The sequence below is a fragment of the Xiphophorus hellerii genome, chromosome 12, assembly GCF_003331165.1.
Source record: "Xiphophorus hellerii strain 12219 chromosome 12, Xiphophorus_hellerii-4.1, whole genome shotgun sequence".
NCBI lineage: Eukaryota > Metazoa > Chordata > Actinopteri > Cyprinodontiformes > Poeciliidae > Xiphophorus > Xiphophorus hellerii.
This window is the reverse complement of record NC_045683.1, coordinates 4,861,484-4,881,543: the sequence shown is the minus strand read 5'-3', so window position 1 is coordinate 4,881,543 and position 20,060 is coordinate 4,861,484. Positions and strand designations below refer to the sequence as shown.

At 45.7% G+C, this 20,060-nt stretch overlaps 2 protein-coding genes across 2 annotated transcripts in view; one reads left to right on the top strand and one right to left on the bottom strand.

The window, feature by feature from the left end:
* gpat2 (glycerol-3-phosphate acyltransferase 2, mitochondrial) overlaps nt 1-20,060 on the bottom strand; it is a 153,590-nt gene that overhangs the window by 83,100 nt on the left and 50,430 nt on the right. The gene's annotated exons all lie outside the window — the stretch shown is intronic.
* On the top strand, nt 7,713-12,747 carry LOC116729509 (uncharacterized). The gene is made up of 2 exons (XM_032578124.1): nt 7,713-8,974; nt 12,611-12,747. Exons 1-2 carry the CDS (start codon nt 7,786-7,788, stop codon nt 12,673-12,675), a joined length of 1,254 nt encoding a protein of 417 aa, XP_032434015.1. The 5' UTR covers nt 7,713-7,785; the 3' UTR covers nt 12,676-12,747.

Here is a 20,060-nt window from a genome sequence, read left to right as displayed (position 1 = left end):
GGTGCTGTAATCCTGGTCCCGATTGACGTCTACCGAGAAGGAGAGAGTCTGGAGGAATATCGGAAGAAGATGTGGCACGGACTCGAGCGGGGCCTGGCGGCAGCCAGCAACGAATGCATGAGAAGAGTGATAGTGAGTGTACAGGGACTGAGATCGCCGGATCTGCCAAGGGACACCGCCAGATCAATTGCGGAAAACGGGGTGGTGAATATAGCTAAGAACAACAGCCATTTCTTTGTGTTCAAAGAAGTGGTGGTGGTGGTTGACCCCCGTCTACATCGACTCCGCACTGAGCAAGGGGTGAAATTGGCGGCTGAGATGGAGGAGCAATGCCGCATTAGCCATCCATCACAAGAAATCAAGAAATATCCCTTAAAAATTCCCCAGAGTGAGGTTTCAAACACCACCCAGAAAGGTAAAGCCAAGGCCGTGCAGCCACCCAGGATAAAGATAAAGGAGGCACCTGTTGAACCAGGGTCCTCCGCAGCAAGGTACGTTAAGGAGTTCTCGTTTGAAGAGAGCCGCAGTGAACTGAAAAAACCCAATGTGGGAAGAGTCAAGAATGAGCAGCCGACGGTCCCGAAAGAAGAAGGACCGATGAAACCAGCTAAGATTCGACCGCTGAACTCCCCCGGGAGAGAACCTCTTCGACAACAACAGTATGAGGATATCAGCGACTCGGAAGACGAAGAGGAGCAGCCGGAGATCGAACATCCTGGAGAAGAGGAAGAGGAAAGTGATCACGGCAGTGTCTTCTCCGACCCGAAGCAACCACCGACAGAGCACAAGACACTCCGAACAGGACAGCACCGGGGTAAGAAGAAAGAAATGGAAACCTTTGACATCGAGAAATCTTCTGAAAGACTGGCAAGAGACGTGACCTGGGGTCCAGTACAGGCTAAGGACGGACGGCGTACGTATGTACCCGAGGTCGGCCAAACCGAGTACCAGATCCCGGCAGGATGGGCCAGCAGGTTGGGAGACCGGGTGCAGCTCGAGGTGGAAGCGACAATCGGAGAATGGGCTAACATCCTGATGACACCATCCTGCTCCACCCTGACAGCGCACTATTCCCTGACTACCAACTTCAGGAACGCATACATTGGAATTATGTACGATGTGATGCTGCGACGACTGAAGAAAGCCGCCTACAAGTACTCCAGGGAAACTCAACAGCAGCTGGACGAAGTGTCGGCTGATGAAGAGGAACCTCAGGCGACGTCTTCGGAGCCAGGACCGCAGATCCCGGCGAGACAACCAGAGGTGTCAGCTCACCCACCTGCCACTAATACAGGACAGGATGCTTACGCCGAGTTGAAGAATCTAAGGCTGGTGATTAGGAGTAAAAACGCAGACGAAAACAATGAGGAGTATCTGAAAGATGTTTGGCCAACCGTGCTGTCTACCACCAACCACGAGGGAGCCAAAAAGTTGTGGCTGACCAGCGTGACCTCGGACCCGATGGTTGGAACAGATTCAGCACAGAGCAACTATGAAAGGCTGGTGTTGGAGGACATGGATGATGAAGAGTCCCAGGTGAAGAGAGCCAGAGGACGGCTGGACAAGGGAAGCAGGTTGGAACCGCTGTGGCACACACTTAAGCAGACCGTTTCCCCCGCGAGATATGTGAAGGTGCTGCGTGAGGTGACAAAAGGACGCAGAGGAGAGATCGTGTTCGTGAAGTTGCCAGTAAGAAGCACAACAGTCGCTCAGATGGATGTAGCAGTGCAAGGATTCGACCTGGAACAGCAGTACTACGAGGACAAAAGGAAGAAGGAGGCTAGCCAACCGGCAAAGCCACCTGGAAGGGTTAACATCAGACAACCATCTAACTTCCAGGGTAGACCGTTCCAGCAAGGAGCACCGCCATCCAACTTCCAGAGCAGACCGTTTCAACAAGGAGCACCGCCATCCAACTTCCGGAACCGGCCGTTCCAACAGAAACCACCAGGACCACAAGGGAAACCGACCAACCCTCCGGCTTCATCAAACCAGCCAGGAAAAGGTCAGTTCCTGACAGATGAGGAGTATAGGAAATTGAGCCCAGAAGAGAGGACGGCCCTCCGTGAGTCCCGTAAAGCCGGGGCCGGAGGGTCACCAAAGTAATGGCGTCCAGGTCGCGGGTCATTCTAGAAAATGCCTACTGGGAGGGGGACGAAATCTACGCTAAAGTGGAGGGAGTACCCTACCTGGTGGACACCGGAGCGGAGGTGTCTATGACCCGCAAAGACCTGAAAACAGCAGGACACCTGAAGGTTCAGTTTGCTAATGGAAAAGTAGAAGAAATGCCATATGGTACCTGGAAAGGAGTAGTGTGGGTGAAAGGTCCCTACAATCTCCTCACAGTAAAAGACTTAGACGAACTCAGCAAAAAGAAAAGCACACATCGCAGACTGGAGCGAAGGCTGACAAGCTTGAAAGCAAGATTGGTGAAAGTCGGCCCGACCCAAACAGGATCAGAAAAGCAAGACTGGTACAAACCGGTCGACATACCAACGGTGACAGAACAGAAACTTGAAGAGAGTGACTTCTCCCCGGCTGGGAAAGAGAAGCTGCGTGAGATCATCGTTACAGCGCAGGTGGCACGGTTCAAAAACGATTGTGGAGATTTGGGCCCAAAGTTTGTTCATCACATCGAAGGTGGGGTTCACCCACCTGTTCGGCAGTACCCGTTGAACCCAGGAGCAGTCGAGGAGATGGACAAGATCGTGAAGGAACTGGGTGCCCTAGAGATCATCAGAGAGGAACTCAACCCGATCACCAACAGCCCCATCCAGGCGGTGAAGAAACCTGAATCGGCTGGAGGGGGTTGGAGGCCAGTTATCAACTTCAAGGCCCTGAATCGGAGAACAATAGCAAACCGAGCCAGTCTAATCAACCCACAAGGAGCGCTGAAAACTCTTCGAGTCAAGAAGTTCAAGTCTTGCATCGACCTAGCTAATGGATTTTTCTCCCTACGCCTCGCCAGACAATCGCAAGGTAAAACTGCATTCACCCACAAAGGCAAAAGCTATGTGTGGCAAAGGTTACCCCAGGGCTACAAGAACTCCCCAAATGTGTTCCAGTCAGCAGTGATGGAAGTACTGGGGGACGTAGGTGCTACTGTGTACATTGATGATGTTTTCATTGCTGATGACACCGAAGAAGAACACCTAGAGAGACTACAAAAAGTGGTTGAAAACGTCACCAAGGCAGGTCTGAAACTAAACCTCAAGAAATGTCAATTTGGACAGTTCCAAGTGAACTATCTGGGTTTCCAAGTCACGTCGGACTTGGGACTCTCTGATGGGTACAGAGAAAAGCTGACGAACATTCAACCACCTCAGTCAGAAAATGACTTACAGAAAATATTGGGATTGTGCAACTATGTCAGAGACCATGTGCCCAACTATCAGAAATATGCCAAACCCTTGTACCACTGCCTGAGAAAGAGTGAGGACGACGAAAAAGACGGGAAAAGGCCCTGGGTTTGGACAGCAGCCAATCAACAGAACCTAGAGGAACTGAGAAGGGCCATTCAAGCAGCTGTGAGATTGGAGCCCAGGAGTTTGTCAGAAAGACTAGTGGCAGAAATCAGCTGCGAGAATGACGATGCCATGATCAAAGTGAGTAACGAAAATGGAGGCTTGGTTACCCTGTGGAGTTACACCCTAACTTCTGTTGAAAAGAAATACCCGCAGGAGGAGAAGGAGCTAGCGGTGTTAGCTCGATATTGGGGTGTGCTGAAAGACTTAGCACAGGGACAACCAGTTAAAGTCATCACACAAAGCCAAGTTCACAAATACCTAAGAAAAGGGACTGTGGAAAGTACTAAAGCAACTAACACTCGGTGGGGAAGATGGGAGGACATCTTGCTGGACCCGGAGCTTGAAATTGGGCCAGCGCAACCCACCAGTAAGAAAAAACCACAAGAAACACCTGAGAAGCCAGGACAACCGGAATGGACAATCTACACCGATGGATCCAGAAAGGGGTCCGACCAGTCAGCATACTGGGGATTTATTCTGAAGCAGGATGGCAAAGAGAAATGCCGTCAGAAAGGAAAGGCCCCCGGTAGCGCTCAAGCCGGAGAAGTAACGGCAGTACTGGAAGGATTGCTGGAGCTGGTAAAAAGGAAAATCAAAAGTGCCAGGTTAGTAACCGACAGTTACTACTGTGCTCAGGCCCTTAGAGAGGACTTGGCCATTTGGGAAGAAAATGGTTTCGAGACAGCAAAGGGCAAGCCAGTGGCACACAAAGACTTGTGGAAAAAGATTGCTGAGCTAAAACTGCAGTTGGAAATAGATGTTGAGCATCAAAGAGCACACACGCATGAGGGAGCTCATTGGCGTGGGAATGATGAAGTGGACTGTTATGTCCAACAAAGGAAGATCGTCTTTGTCGGTACCGAGAAGTGGGACAGAACTCCCAAAGGACGGGAGGTCCCAGAAGAATACGTGGCCGAGGTCGTGCGGAGCGTGCATGAGGCCCTTGGACATGCAGGCGTGCGACCTACACGTAAGGAACTGGAGGAGCAAGACCTTTGGATCCCAGTGAAACAAGTCCAACGCGTGCTAAGGGACTGTGAAGTGTGTGGTCAATACAACGCAGGTCGCCGAGGGCAGCGGATGGATGGGTTGTCCATCAAAAGCACGGTCCCCTGGGGCTCAGTCTGCATGGATGTTGCAGGTCCCATGGGGATAACAGGAAGGAGAGGTGAAAAGTACCTCTTAGTGCTGGTGGATTCTATGTCGGGGTTTGTAACTACAAAAGCAGCCAGGAAAGCAAACGGCAATAGCGTTGTCGGCATGCTGGAACAAGTATGCAGTGCCCTGGGAATCCCGAAAGAGCTGCGTACGGACAATGGGACTCATTTCCGTAATTCACAGGTTGACCAGTGGTGTCAGAAGTATGGAGTAATGCGAGTTTACTCGCCACCCTACACCCCACAAGCCAACGGAGTGGTGGAACGAGCCATTGGGTTAGTAAAAAGCTGGATAGCTAAAAATGCTAACACCAACAGTTGGAGCACCCAAGCGGTGGAAATAGGGCAGGCCCTGAACGACAGAAGCAGAGCTGAGAGGCCCGCCCCCGCGATGGAACTCAACCAACGGCCGTTCACCACGAAGGAAGTGGGGCGGGGCTCCAGCGACAAAAAGGAGAAGCTGACGCCCAGAGTGCCATTCCGAGAGGGACAGCGCGTGTGGGTCAAAGCAAGAGAGCAACCTGTACATGCAGCAGTAAAACCCAAGTTTGAGACAACTGACATCGTCAAGAAAGTACTGGATAGGAACACAGTATTGCTGGAAAGAAAAGGGATCCAAGGAGTTGAGCAGCTCAAGCCGGTTCCTGACTAAAGTGAAACAGAAGCCGGTGAAATGGCCAGTGAATCATGTACCATTCCACCCTATCTCGGACTGGCCACCGTGAAAGGGGTGGTTGTAGTTAGAAGAACATCTTCAGGGATTTGGGCAGGACGAGCCCTGAAGAAATTGGATTGGGCTAAAAATGGAGTCCTGTCAGAGGAGAGAGAACTGCTGGAATGGAAGAAAGCTAAAAGTGGCTGTCCGGTTTGTTTAATAGACCACCATCTCCCCATTATCTGGGAAGGACCGGGCCGTGAGAAGCCAAGGCACCAGGGGGCTACTGCAGAGATGCTACAACATCTTCGCGTCTCCCCGGTCACGATATTGAACAATACAGTCTGTGGAAACTGCCGAGTGGGTTACCTGCCCCGGCTTAAGTTGGAAACCCAATGGGGGTGGCTCAAGGAAGAACCAAGAACGTGTTATTGCACGTGGGATGGAGATGTGCTGCATCACTGTCCTGTGTGCAAGGAACAGCTAAGGAGCGGAGAGGTAACACTGACAGGCGAAGCTGAAGGGTGGCAAGTGGCAAGGTTCTACAGCTCGCTGCGATATTACAGAACCTACGGGCGAGCACAATCGAACTATGGGAGCCCCATACCGATAATATTACCAGGACCTTCCGCTCCTCCGAACACTCCAGAAGAACTGGACCCATGGGTGTGGAGGAGGGAAGAAGGACCGCATGATGTCCTGTGGGATTCTGTTCAAGCCGCCTGGCCGTATGACGCTGCTAGAGCTTCCCTGTCATTTCCACCATTGAATGCCAACCACTCTCCTGTGGTCTTCCGGGTACATCGGCCTCATGCATACCAACCATCAGCTGAGGAGCTAAGTGCACTCCCAGATGACGCCCGAGAGCAAGCCGTTAACGGTGGGTGGACAGGCCCCTGGGAACTGACCACATGGGCACATCTGATTTTGGAGGTCATCAATGACTGCACAATACCAATAGTAGATCTGCCGGATGCACCAAGGGAAGATGGGGTGCGCAGCTCAGACATGTATTACTACACCACTGAGGTGGACGGATGGGGCAGCAATGCGGTGAGACCAAAGGAGAAGTCTTGCCTGTACTGGGTGACAGCGGAATCCCAGTTTCGGGATGGAGTTTTGCAACACCCGGGAGGCGTGGCTCACAGGGCGGGTACGCCCTCTGATCCTAGCACCTCCTGTCAGGTCCAGCTGTCAGTGCGCATGATCACCGTCCCCGATAAAGGGATCTACTCAGTCGGAGCCGCCATCAAAATGGTACCAGACGAGCAGACTTACGCCACCGTGTCCAGTACGGAGTCGGAGCCTCCCAAGAAGAAACCCAAAACTCACGCCTGGCAGAAGCTCGCCTCAGCATTTCCATGGAAAAAGACAAACCAAAACTGATGGACGCACCGGAAGGAGAAAAACGAGTCGTCAAGTCTAAAGGTCAGCAAAAAACCAAAAAGCGAAAGGGGAGACAGTGTTTTGTGACTAGATTGTTCAAAGTGGGGGTTGGAGTCTCATCGGGACTATCAGACAGAGGCCCGTTTTTAAGACTCCCTACCACCTCCATTCTACTAGATATGCCAAGAGAAGATTTCACTGTTTCCAATCCGCTCACCGAGGCCTATTTTCTCAAGTATCTCATATATCTCCGACCCACCAATTTCCAAAACGTAAAACAGGTGGGGGAAAGTGAAGAATACACAACGCCCCCTTCCACGAAGCCACATTTATTTATCCCTACCGCACCGCCTGCTTGGCAAGGAAGAGGATCCGACAATACGGTTAATTTTGCATCAATCTCCCCTATGTGTCCAAGATCTCTACCATGGACTTTTCATACAGTGTATTTCAGGGTACGGGGGATCGAGCTACGGGTTAGGTGGGGTCCCCATTATCTTGAACCACTGCAAGGACTGTATTGTGAAGTTGCACTCAATGATATGGTCATTTGGACCACTTCACGGAGTATGGCGAGAACCATAGTAAAGAGGGAAATAAATCCAGAATGTTATATATTTAATAACACCAGGCTTCCATTGAAATTGGAAATTGACAGGGTCTACCCCAATCCACCACACCAGAGGATTTATACTCCGTCATCCTGGGGGTACCGCACTAGACTAACTCTGCATGGACAATCATTATACACCTACATCTCAGTGCCTGCCCCAATAGGGTACAAACACGAATCCTGGTATGACCAGGCGCTGAAAACTGGCACCGCCCAAGGCCCGTTTCCTCGGCCGGACTACTGGAGGGTGTTCCACTGGAAGTGGGTGTGGAGGGGGTTGGAGCCTGATTTACCCTACCCCTCTCCCATATTTACAGCCCTGCAGCAGAGAAGGGCCACCAGACGGGTTGGAAAGAACCCTGCCAACCAGGGCCACCTCAAGGCTTTGAGGAAAGTCTGTGCAAAGCCTGACACATCGGATCCCAGGGAAGCACTAATCTGGCCAGGATGGATGCTATCGGCATGAGACGCCGGCCTACAGACCCGGAGTTGCTGGAAGTTACATCGGAATCAGACAGCTCTACTGACACTGACGACGACTCGGAAACCTCTAACGAACCCTTGCTACGGAAAACGACTACGATAACCGGAAAATCCCTATGCCTGAAAGGGCTGCTAACGCTTCTTGCCCTGCTGTTTGCTGCTGCTGTTCTTGCTACTATCTTCTACTTCATCGGAGTTGGACCGTGGTATCTTACGCATACAAGAGTCACCTATGGACATTCCAAGTATGCTACCTTCAACTGTTGGAATACAAGCACCACGGCAATTTTTGTACCATGGGACAACGAAACTTCTATCCAGAACCGAACCGGACTGTTCGCCAAAAACAACGGCAAAAAGTACGTAGAAAGCCGAGCCTTCAACTTGAACGACTCCACACTGGACGACCTCCTGAACCGGACCTGGGAGATCTACGCCTATGACTTCCTCGACACCGAAGCACTCTGCTGGATACGGGTTCTGCAACGTAAAGAACGCCGCACCGTGAGATGCAACTGGATTCATCCGGATCGAGGCTTTCCAGAATGGCATTGCAACATGGCTTGTCGATCGCTGCTATTGTTACCAAACCAGGGGTACTGGGATACCGAAGTAGTATACCCAGCCCCACACAGGTCCTCAGGCTGTCGAGCCTGGCTCCCACGAGGAGAATTTTGGGGAGACTATCACCTCAACTGCAGAACAGATGACATCATCCCAACAGCACCAACGGGGAACTGGACCTACAGAAATGCCTCCCGAGGTAATCTTCCAGTCAATGCAACGATTTCGCCTACACCAGCCAATTTGACTAACATGACGGCTTTCCTGATCAGACAAGGACCTAGACGGTTTATGTATCAGGCCGAGCAACAGCACTGTTACAAACACCACTTTCTTTGGTTAAATCCTTGCCTCTGGAACAAGTTTGTGAAATGTGCGGGACAGAACTATATAGTTTCAGCCATAGAGGAATACTGGGCTGATTTTTGGCACTCTACACGCCCACTCCGGACAGAAATTGAAACCTGGCTGAACAACACGTTCCCATGGACGTACATAGCCGAAGAACAAACGTTCTTTATGGGAGACTTCCCGGAAGGAACGGTTCGCTCTCATACTGGACTAACTGAGCTACACATTGCCAACTTGCGTACGCAACGCCTTCCAACTCCCGATGACCTTCTCACCGTTCCTAAAACGGACTTTGCAAAAATTGACAAGTGTGTTGCAAACAGAATTTTTGAGAGCCTAAATGACACCTGCTGGAAGAAAACCCTCTCATCGCCACGGTGCGACCTCTGGCAGGTCGGCAACGCTTTGCACTCTACCTGGAGGTATAACTGCCCTGATCCTGATAAAGCTCCTACGGCCAAATGGGCCCTACGAGCCTGGTACGAGGATTACTATCGAAAATGGGACTACGAGTGGTGGGGACTCCAACAACATGAGTTTGAAGCCTGGGTAACACCATGCCTTACAGAATCAACAAACTATTGGGTACAGTACCAGTACATCGCTACGGTCTACTCTAAGGAACGCATGATTTGGCCTGGGATTTTTTGGAGACCGGCCAGTTACGTCAGCCCAAGACCTTGGCGCATGACTTGTAAAAACAACACCAGAAATATCCTTGAATGTGTAATAGGTTTGGCCAGACGACCCTGCGGAGAGCTCCAAGGTTGGGAAAGCTACTGCAACGACCATTATGCAGACGAGTATGACACTCACTCTTCTGAGGTTACTTGGCGAAAGTTCAATGGAACATGGCGAAGGGCGATAGTGAGCGGACGGACCTGCACCGATGCAATTCTAGGATATCATCTCCAGAAGCGCAAGACTATACTTGGTCTTCCTGTTCCGTTCATCCCAGACTCCCTCATAGCCATCGCAGAAGGACATGCTTTCCGTAAAAGTCTGTGTGATGGCAACATAGATTCAGGGTTTGACTGGGTAGGACCTAACCTTTTGTATTCCAATCTCACCTGCTCAACCACTACAGAGAATTGGCAAAAATGTGGAGAAGGCTCTGATCAACATGACTGTTACTGGTACGAGACTATGGGGGCAACATTGGTGGCCGCTATTTCTGAGGTTGCGGAAGAAGTTGCTCATGTGGTGGAAGAGGGCCTCAACATTGTTGAACAATGGTTGATGAGGGCTTTGAGTCTGCTGTGGCCATACCTCTTGGGCCTCCTGGGCGTCGCTGTCGCGTTGATCATCGGTAAAATCGTCCTGGAGGCGTGGCTAAAAGCACTGTGTCGTTGCAAGAAGAGGAACTACCAGCCCCTCCCCCCTAAGGAGGAGCCTACTTCTGCATAAGAGAGAGCTACCGTGTGCTTGCAAGCCATTCAACCTTCACCGCAGCTGCCGAGAAGACCTGATCCAGAGCAACCATCATCGGACATCATGGAAACCAACTCTTCGACTAACTCTTCAACCAACTCGTCAAATCCTAACTCACTTTTTGCACCAATTCAAGTGAGTACCCTTGAGCATTTAGGGATTACCCTGGCCTGGGTAGTCTTCTGCCACACCGGTCCTTGGCCTAGGGGACACCCTGTGAGGATCTTCGTCGCGCTACAAGGATATGCCAAGCTGATCCTCCGTCCCGTCGTTCTCCACAAATGGGGGTTGGCTTCATCCCTTTTTGCTTGTTACTTGATGGGCCGTACCCGCATTAATTGGCGCAGGGGTGTTGTGGTCTGCCTATGGCTCATCACCGATACCACAGCCCTGATATTGGAATTGGTCCTTGGGGGCATACAAGCCACACGAACCGCCCCATTTAAGATCCTCACAGCTGTTCTAGAGGGGCTTTTCGCAGTATCTATCCTCATCTACTTAGCGCGCCAGGCCTTGTCTATCAAGGGTCGGGGACGGCGAATTTGGATACAAAGGTGGATAATTCTGACTCTTTGGGCAACGGTTTGGGGGATCCTGGTGGTCCTCTACTGGCTCCGTGAGACCTCGGACCTAGCCATTGTTGTATGGCTGATGACCTACGCTGCAATATTCCATGATTCAGCTCATGTCTATGATCGAGGTGAACCCGCTCCGGATCATGACATTCCGGCTCCTGTGATTAATTCACCTTGGCTCGCAAAACAAGCTGGCACACGGGCTTAAACCAGCCTACTCTCTCAGCTTTCGCTTTCGCATTTTCGTCATTGTAAATAAATGTAGTTAATCAATAACCACTGATCATGAAGTTACCTGGGTTACTGTTTCTCCTCAGGCATCAACCTGCTGTGTGGGGTGTGGAATCACTGCAGAATCTTATGGATTCATTTGGGTTGCATCGTCTTCCCGCTGGTGTCACAAATGCGTGAGCAGCCATTTTAGCAATGTAACGGCAATCCTCTGCGCCACAGGGCTGGAGGATTTGCCCTACATAGCGGATTCCACATCTAGATCCCTGGAACGGGTGCACAAAATCGTGTGGACCTCTGCGTTTGGCCTAGATGACGACGACTTCACAGCATCTCCGTTGTATACGGGACTACGGCTGCCCGTGATTCATAAGTTATGGGAACACCAACTTACTCGGCAATGCCTCCCAACTTTACATCTGTTGGACGGACGAATTGTGGCGGTGGGCGACTACCTTCCGCCTACACGTCCCGTGTCTCCAGATTTGTTTATCGACGTCGGATGCCAAGCCAGCAGTGCGACTAACGACAGGGGTACCCAAACTGAGAACCTCAGTTCATCTCCCCATGCATGCCAGACTGAAGACACCCTTTCCCCTTCATCTCCATCACCAAGTGATATGGATTTCCAGGATCTGTTGGCAGAATTGGACGGCTACTGCAACGACCCATCAACGCTGCTAGACTTCGGCATGGATTTGCCTTCGCCTCTGCAGCCTCCGCTGGAACGTTCCACCCTTTCCGTCTCAGGTGAATCTACACTTGACAACGATTTGGGCGCAGAACTCTGGCTTTCTCCGCCATCCAATCTGTCGGGGTATGAGGTTGTGGATTCCTGGACACCTTCATCGTCTCCGGTTACCTGCTATGAGCGGGACATCCTCACTACCACTTGTGGTGATGGACTTGATCTCTTGTGACTTTGGACTCTGTGTTTTCTGCGAAGCACCGTCCGATCTCATGGAGGGGGTGTCAAGAAAACTGGCATAAGGGTATGAGATCTTTCCAGGCACACGCAGAAAAAGGTGCATAATGGCTTGGAAGAAATAAAGTAATCTTGTAGTTTGATTAAAAGTTAATTAAGTTGAATAAGTCTGAATAATATGAGTATAAGTAATCACTCAATAACTTTCTGCAAAGAATTTTTTGATTAATGATCTGTGATGATTTACCTATGAAATGATTATGTTAATGATTAACAATAAGGAAAAGATGTGATTTATTGTCAATGAATATGAAGTTGTAATCATTTGAAATCAATTCAAACAGGTTGAATGTGTTTAATGAGTTATAATAAATAATAGTGAGTTATAAGAAAAGAGAGGAATGCAGTACAGCCCTGAAACAGGAAATGTCGCAAGCAGTTCTGAACAGATGGCCAGGGCGCACAGGATGGATGGTGCGGTGAGTTTGGCTGAGGCAACGGAAAAAGGGGAAGTACGGGAACTTCCACTACGGTCAGCAAAAACAGGTTGAGAAATGTGGGGACTTTTTCATGAGAGACAGCAGATGTGAAGCAAGTCACGTAGACCAAACCTCCCCATACACACACATGGTGGAGAGATGCATAAAAAGGGGCTGAAAAGAGGAACCAGTTGTTCCCAGTCCGGCGGCGCAGAAGAAGAGACAACTCACAGAGGAGCAGATTGAACTACGGACCGCACTTCAGAACCACAGGGGAGCTCGGACTTCACACCGCTAAGAAAGGACTGGGACCCATCGCCCCATCCCTGGTTCATTATTCGACCGTTGGTCTCGTCTCAACCCAGCAATTTCAAACTCTGCAACAAGACTTGGAGGAAGGACAAAGGTCCCTCAGGGATAAAGAACTGGGTTTTGCAAAAGGATTCAGACCCTTTCTGCTTTGCTTCCTTTCTGAGGAGGGTTTTTCCACACCAGGCAAAGACCTCAACCAAGGACGCAAGAAATTCCTGTTGCCAAAAGATCCACCATCACCGGGGTATGAGTTGAATCTGCTCATTGAAATTCCATTTCAGAACGTGCGACTTAAATTAGGGAAAGGAGATAGGGTAGTATGATTGTACATGTAAATCTTATTACACTGTTTTTGAATTATATACGATTGATTATTGATTTGTATGTCGCATATCCCTGCTTAAGCTTGCTTAATAAATTTATGTTATAAAATTCTGATGAGGTTGGTGGACATTGGAATTAATAGAGTCATTTAATCTTTGTCCAGTTCTTTTAATTAAGGTAAAACTAATGTACATGATTCCAGTAAATAGGAGGCTTCATAATTTCCTTTGGTGAGATTAAATAATGACCCTGGGACTTACATCTAAGTCACTAAACATAATCTAGCCGGTTCCAAGTGCAAGTTATGATTTAGAAAGTGGGCTACCGTTAACAGAAGTGGTTATTGGAATTATGCAGCTGCGAGGGCTACTCAGCTGATTGTTTCTCAACTGTAAAGGGTCATAACTTCTGGATTGGAGGTAGTTAGAGCTAGACGAATCACTTTCGCCACCAGTTTAAATAGATTATCTCTTATAGAGTACTCTTAGGGTAATACCCAGGACTCAGAGATTTTCCGGACCTGTTAGACGGAGAACTGGTCAGTAGGCAGCCCTGGGGAGTAGTGAGGAGTGGGCGGGGCTGACTATTGCAGGATAACCTTCAATATGTACAATAGCTTTATGGGGGTATTAAGGAAGACTTCATCTTTAAACTTGGTCAGAGATGTACTGTCTATTATACAACAGAGCAAACTATGTTTTTATAAAATGTTTCTATTTTTGACATGCGACCCTTGTCTGAAAGAACCCAAAGACAGTCCTCTCTTCAAGACGGAAATTAGAACGGGGCAAGGGATACAACATCAAACACAAGCCTCTGGTCCACAGAGTAGGTCTGTTCTGCTGTCTGCTGAAGATTTATTAATTATGAATGTGTTGTTTTCAAGATTGAAGCACTACTTTCCCTTCAAGGCCACAGTCTATTGCCCTATGAACACATAAACATCCAGTAACAAGTCCACATACTGCAAAAATAATGAATAAATACCGTACTAGGGCTGTTGTAAACGAATATTTCAGTAATCGAGTAATCTATCGATTATTCTTACGATTAATCAAGTAATTGGAAAAAAAAGATAAAATAAAACATTGGTAAATCTAACATAACAGCAGTATTACTATTGCATATTAACATCAGTCCAATTTTTCACATTTGAGCTTGCCTAACAATAAGTTTTTTTCTAGTTTAGAAAATTAACTCGTAACAATAATAGCTCGATTTCCAAGTTAACCTGAAGAAAAGTTATACAAGAATCTGAAGTTATATTCAATTTAATAATAAAAAGGCAGGCTCACAAATATGCTAATAATAAAAAAGTCTACAATTCAGCTTTTAGTTTATGTATTCATCTTCAGTCAATTTAATAGATAAAGTCTCACCTTGCCCAGACATTTATAGCTCTTGTGTTTATGTTAGCGACGGTATTTGACACCTTCGTTCGTCACACACAGAAACATCAACCAGCTACGTGCCGTCACAATGCGCTCTGCCACACATTTGTTGAGACTTTGATGGTATGAAATAAATTTTCCGATTCTTCCGTAAAGCTACACTTACGTTAATCATCTAATGCGCAGCTGCCTGCTGTCTTCAGTCTATTCGCTCATCTGTATAAATACACTTGCAGCGCTCTTCCACGCCAAAAGGCAGCAGCTCCGGGAGGAGAAAAGCTGCCGTACTCCAGGCATCACGCCAGTCATTTTAAGGATGCTATCGGTCCCCCGAAAAATGACAGACATTATCATCAATCAATTAAATCTTCCCAGGCCGAACATGAAAACTGGACGTTATGCTGCTAACACTTAACTTTCGTCAACGACTCAGGCGGAAGAGAGAGCGATGTACAATGCAAGTAATAACCCAGCCCTTAACACAGTGTGCTAAATAATAAAACATAAATTAAAGATTCGAGGCAGATAAATTTTTCTCGATGAATTTTAATAATCGAGGTACTCAAATCACTCAAGGAATCGTTTCAGCCCTAATAAATACCATGACAAGTTCATGAATTTTCTCTCCATGTGTGAAACACAAAATGATGTTTTGACAGGGCATTTCTGTCCTCCAGCGTGTTTGACCTTACATATGTGTGAAAGAGACTACCTGTCCTAATTGACTGTAAAGTTAATAAGGGTCACTGCATTGATAAAAGATTATGCTGAAAAACTAACTGACTGCAGGGAATGTCGGAGTTGCAATCTTTAAAGAATGTGTCGGCATGTGTAAAAAGTTGTTTTCCCTGTGGTACAACGTATCGTGTTTTAAGGCTCACTTCCATGGAAAATGTTCACCACAATCCAGATGTTCATTTTCACGACGCTCGAGTGTTTGCATTCTCTCAGAAATTGATTTAATACCTTTTGTAATTCCAGCCTTCCACCTTTCACAATTAGTGAGAAAAGTCAGTTAGTAGAACCAATAAGATAGTTGTGCAGTCAGTTTTTGTGAGGCTGTTTATGCCGTAAAAGAAAAAAAAAAAAGTAGCATCATAAATGAAAATTGTCTGACACACCAAACAGGCTAAAATAGCATCCCCATTTTGCAGCCTCCAGCTCCGTGTTCCTTCAAAAGGTCAACACTGTCTAGATGACTTTGTTATTTGTCAGTGATGCAAATTTGCCTGCCAAAGTTTACAAAATTTGACTCGACACAAACAGGAGCCCCAGGAGGCGAATTTTCCAAAAGGATTCACATAACGTGAAAATAATGAAGAAAACTGGTCACAATTCTCTCCTGCAACAACTCTCTGAGGCAGGAGAGTTTCACTTGGTGGTGTAAACTAGTTTAACATGTTCACTAGTATGTGTAAATGATGTTTAGACAATAACATGTAAGCAATGATACATTGAGTGTAAAATTAAGCTGCTCTGTCTGGTTATTTCAGCTTTAACCAAGGAAGTGTGACATTGTAGAAAACTACAGCTGCTGCTGTTTTGTAGATCTGAATCCACTTTTGGTTGTTTTTCTGATGAGTCATTTAGGCAAGACAATTATTCTAATTTTATTTAAAACAAGTGGCCTCTTTTAGTTACAAAATATTTGGTTAAATACCAGTCAATTTAAATTCTTATTTATGAAGACCTGAATTTTAAAAGCCTTTCAAAAAAGTTGGTACAGTTGAATCATAGAGCATCTGATTCTGGCTCGGTCTACTTATTTTATTACACACCAGCTGGGTCCATAACTTATTCATGATGGCCTTTAATTCTCAAAAGATTAAGGACATACTTTAAACATTTGCCAAACAGATGCCTCCTATCTAATGACGCACTCACATTGCCTGATACTTTACCTTTGTCTGCTACCATATGTGTAAAATAATCTTCTCACTCACTTTCTCATTACCAAATGCTTTGGGAGAGGAAGAGTGTTTAATTCAGTTGGCAATATAGCAGTAAAGCTGCTAAAGTAGATCATCTGTCATTGTATCCGAAAAGTTATCAGTCTCAGCTGGCATGGCTATTGGGTGCCAAGAACCAGTCCCAAGTAAGTGCCACATTTAGAGTGATTGGTGTCAAAATGTTTACAAGCTGAAGGACGCAACAGAGTTAAGTTTATTTGAAAAGCAGTCCCTCACAACAGCAAAACTGTATATCTGGGGATGATATCCTACTTGCATAATTAACTATATTAAATCAGGATTACCCTTGACATCACAGTATGCATAATGAAAAATTAACCGGTGTTAGTATGACCTTCGGCCTTTGGGATTATGTACGTTTTAATGTGTGTGTCTTTTCTCTCTTTCTCAGCTGTGCTTTTTACACTCTGTGACATTGTCATTTGTGTCCAGTGCGAGCCTCTCCTGCCATGTCCAACAGCTAAATATTGCATTGCAAGCAACAATTATTGCAGACAGTAAGTCCTTTCCAAGATGAATATTGCACAAACTGCAATTGCAATGACAATGTACAGCTCTGGAAAAAATTGAGACCACTGCACTGAACCCCATTGAAAACCATTTATTGATTTCTGAACTGTTCCCGAGTTAAAACACTAGAAAGAAAACGGTTAAAAGAATTAAAAAATAAAAAGTACTTTGCTCCAAAATCTTGTTGTACTCTAACCAAAGTAATATCACAGATGTTTTAATAAGACCTCGGAAAATCATCTCGGTTAGTGATAAAGGAGCTTAATGCTTAAAGAAGAAAAAGAAACACCTTGTAAGCTGCCATGTGTACTACTTGAGTGGAAGTGGGAGTGATATGTGAAGCCACTGCTGGCAGAGTCCAACACCTCCTGCCAAGAAACATCCAGTGGGGACATGATGGCTTTAAAATAGAACAGTTGTACGCACTAAGATTCATGACTCATTAGCTCAGCTTGGGAAAATCGGTATTAATGTGAAGTGTTTCACACTGTGGCTCTCATAAACCACATAAGTGTTAATGGAAGGTGAGATTTGCTGTTGTAGTCAGTTAAAAAAAATAATAAAAAATTGGAATAGCTCTGCCACTTTGTTCTGATTTTTTTTATATAATGATATATATATATATACATACATACATACATACATACATACATACATACATACATACATACATACATACATACCCCCATACACACACACACACACACTTTTGTTCAAAATATTTTGGCTTGAAGCGTTGCATGTCTGGACAATTATTTCCTCAGGTTTTGGATGCTGTGCAGCTGGAAGGATTTTTGCTCTTACGTTTTTTGTTTCCAACAGTTGTTATAATGTGTAACCATGGCAACAAAGTATAATTTTTACAGCTGGAAGAAGCTGACCAGCATCTCAAAAGCTGAAATCTTGTAAAGTAATATGAACTATGAGCAGGGGGAGAGCAAATGAGGAAGTTCAAACCATCTCTTCTGTGGATCATAAAGGGCAAGGATCATCTCCCCAACTCCAACGTCTCTCTGCTCAACTTTTCGACCAGACAGAAATTTAAAGAGGAGCAGCAAAAGCAAATGAGGTGGATTAGCAGTGCTCATCAACAACTAATGGTGTCATCTAGGACATATGACTGTCAAAGATCGTCTCTGTTGCCCAGATATTGAGCTGTTAGCAAGTCATGACAGTAATAAGACTGTCATGCAGCAACAGTCTTCAGTCAGATGCCTCTTCAAATTTGTTGCATAACTGACTGCTAACAGAGATCCTTCCTGTCCACGGCATCACCAACCACAATGACTCAAGATACTTGGATAACAGGTGTTACAACATTTGATTTCCCTTAGGTTAAAAAAAAATCTGAATAAAATTTTAACTGAATTGAATAGCTCATCTTTTGATGAAGAAGTTGTGAGCTATACCTTCCAGTAGCAGACAAGAAACTTTCCCCCCTCAATATGTGTGAGATTGTCAAATGGTGCAACTGGTACCTACTTATTTCTAATCCAGCAACAACATTTATTGGAAAAAATAAATAGCTGAAACAGTCTTGCTTAGAGTCAAAACAGACAATTATCCAGAACTGATGTATTTTTGATAATTACTTTTCATTTAAGAGTTTAAGTTCATGTATGGCCTTTAGAAGACTTATCTGTTTGGTTGTTTTTTTTTAATCTGGGACCCAAGGCAAAGATTTACACCCCCGACCCTTCTTCCAACAGTAATTAGTCCTGTAAGTATTTTCATGGACACATTTCTAAAATAAAGAAAAAAGAAGACAGAACAGGAAGGAGGACACAGGCAGACAGAAGTAGTTTTGCAGACAAAAGAGGGAAGAAAGTTTGTGTATGGCCAGAGATAAGGACAAGTTTATGACACTGATTTTTATCAGTCAACAATGACTACTGTTCATGGACATTACATGGAATTGTATTACAGCAAAAATATTTAGCTGGAAGTGGAGAGCCTGCCCAAATAAAGTCTATACACAAAGTAAAATCCAGAAATGAGCACAAGCAGCATCATGAACCTTCAGTTCTTTAGGTAAGATAAAGGATAAGTCACATACTTGTGAAATCACTTTTCATCTTGAAAAATGCATAGACATTGATCTTCTCCGAATGCAATCATGAGGAAGATAAATTTTAAAATATTTTCAAAAATCTCTGCTAGGAGTATCTCAGCGCAGATCTCAGACCAAGAAGTTACATTCTCTCTGAAAAAATATTTAAAAAATAGAATCTATTTTTCCTAATGTTCATCTATGTAGATGTGACAAAAACACATCTGAGTCTATGAGTAAAGCAAAAGAAATGATGAATGGACAGAGACAGATTATGACTTACCAGCATTGCACAGAAACTAAAGCTAACCCCAACTGAATCAGCAAACTAATCTGATCCATTTGCTTGACATTTGATTGTTGTTTTGGTTCATTGTAAAATTCTTTAGTATTTTAGGAAGATAATATTTCCCACTGATTATAATTCAGGACTGAATTAAATAAAAAAGGAACTCCTGAAACACCTAAAAACAGCAAAGCCTCTCTGCAGAGAGAGTACATTGGAGCAAATGTTCAGTATTTGCTGTTCACTGAGCAGAGAAGAGGGACATTCAGAACCTCAGATCAATGGACCCAGTCTCAGGTAAGCATCAAGACCCAAGGCTAAGAGTAAAGTGTCTCAAGGCTTCTCTGGCTGTTTTCTGGGCATCACAACCCGTCTAACCATGAAAGACTCTCTCCGGTGAATTCTTCATTTCCTTTACAAACTTTCCCCAAAGTTAAGTCATGTACTTAAAAATCCAAATTGTGTGTGAAAATCACAAGTTTACTCCGACCTTTTGATAAAGTTCCATCTTTATCCGAGTATAGTCAGATTTCTTAGTCATTTTATTGGTATTATAAATATTTAATTCTTTAAGTGACTAGGTGCAATTTCAATTGAGTTAATAATTATACAGTGATACTAAGAATAAATACTGTACATCTTCATATTTAACTCATTCCTTTTACTGGATGTGGAATTAAGGTTCCCAGTAAAAGATAACAATTTTTTCTGACAGGAAGATGTTTAAACACTTTCAAATATTTTTATTTGGTTAGACTGATATATCTTTTGACAAATGGTTTTTCTATCCCTGTAAGCGTCAATAGGGGGACATTTATTCCCTTTTCCCAGTCTCTGGAT

Bases quoted from the DNA above. Each gene is read 5' to 3' on its own strand.
- LOC116729509 (XM_032578124.1), top strand. From the start codon at position 7,786: ATGGATGCTATCGGCATGAGACGCCGGCCTACAGACCCGGAGTTGCTG. The intron at 8,975-12,610 runs GTACGCAACGCC...GACAACTCACAG, and splicing joins GCTACACATTGCCAACTTGC to AGGAGCAGATTGAACTACGG.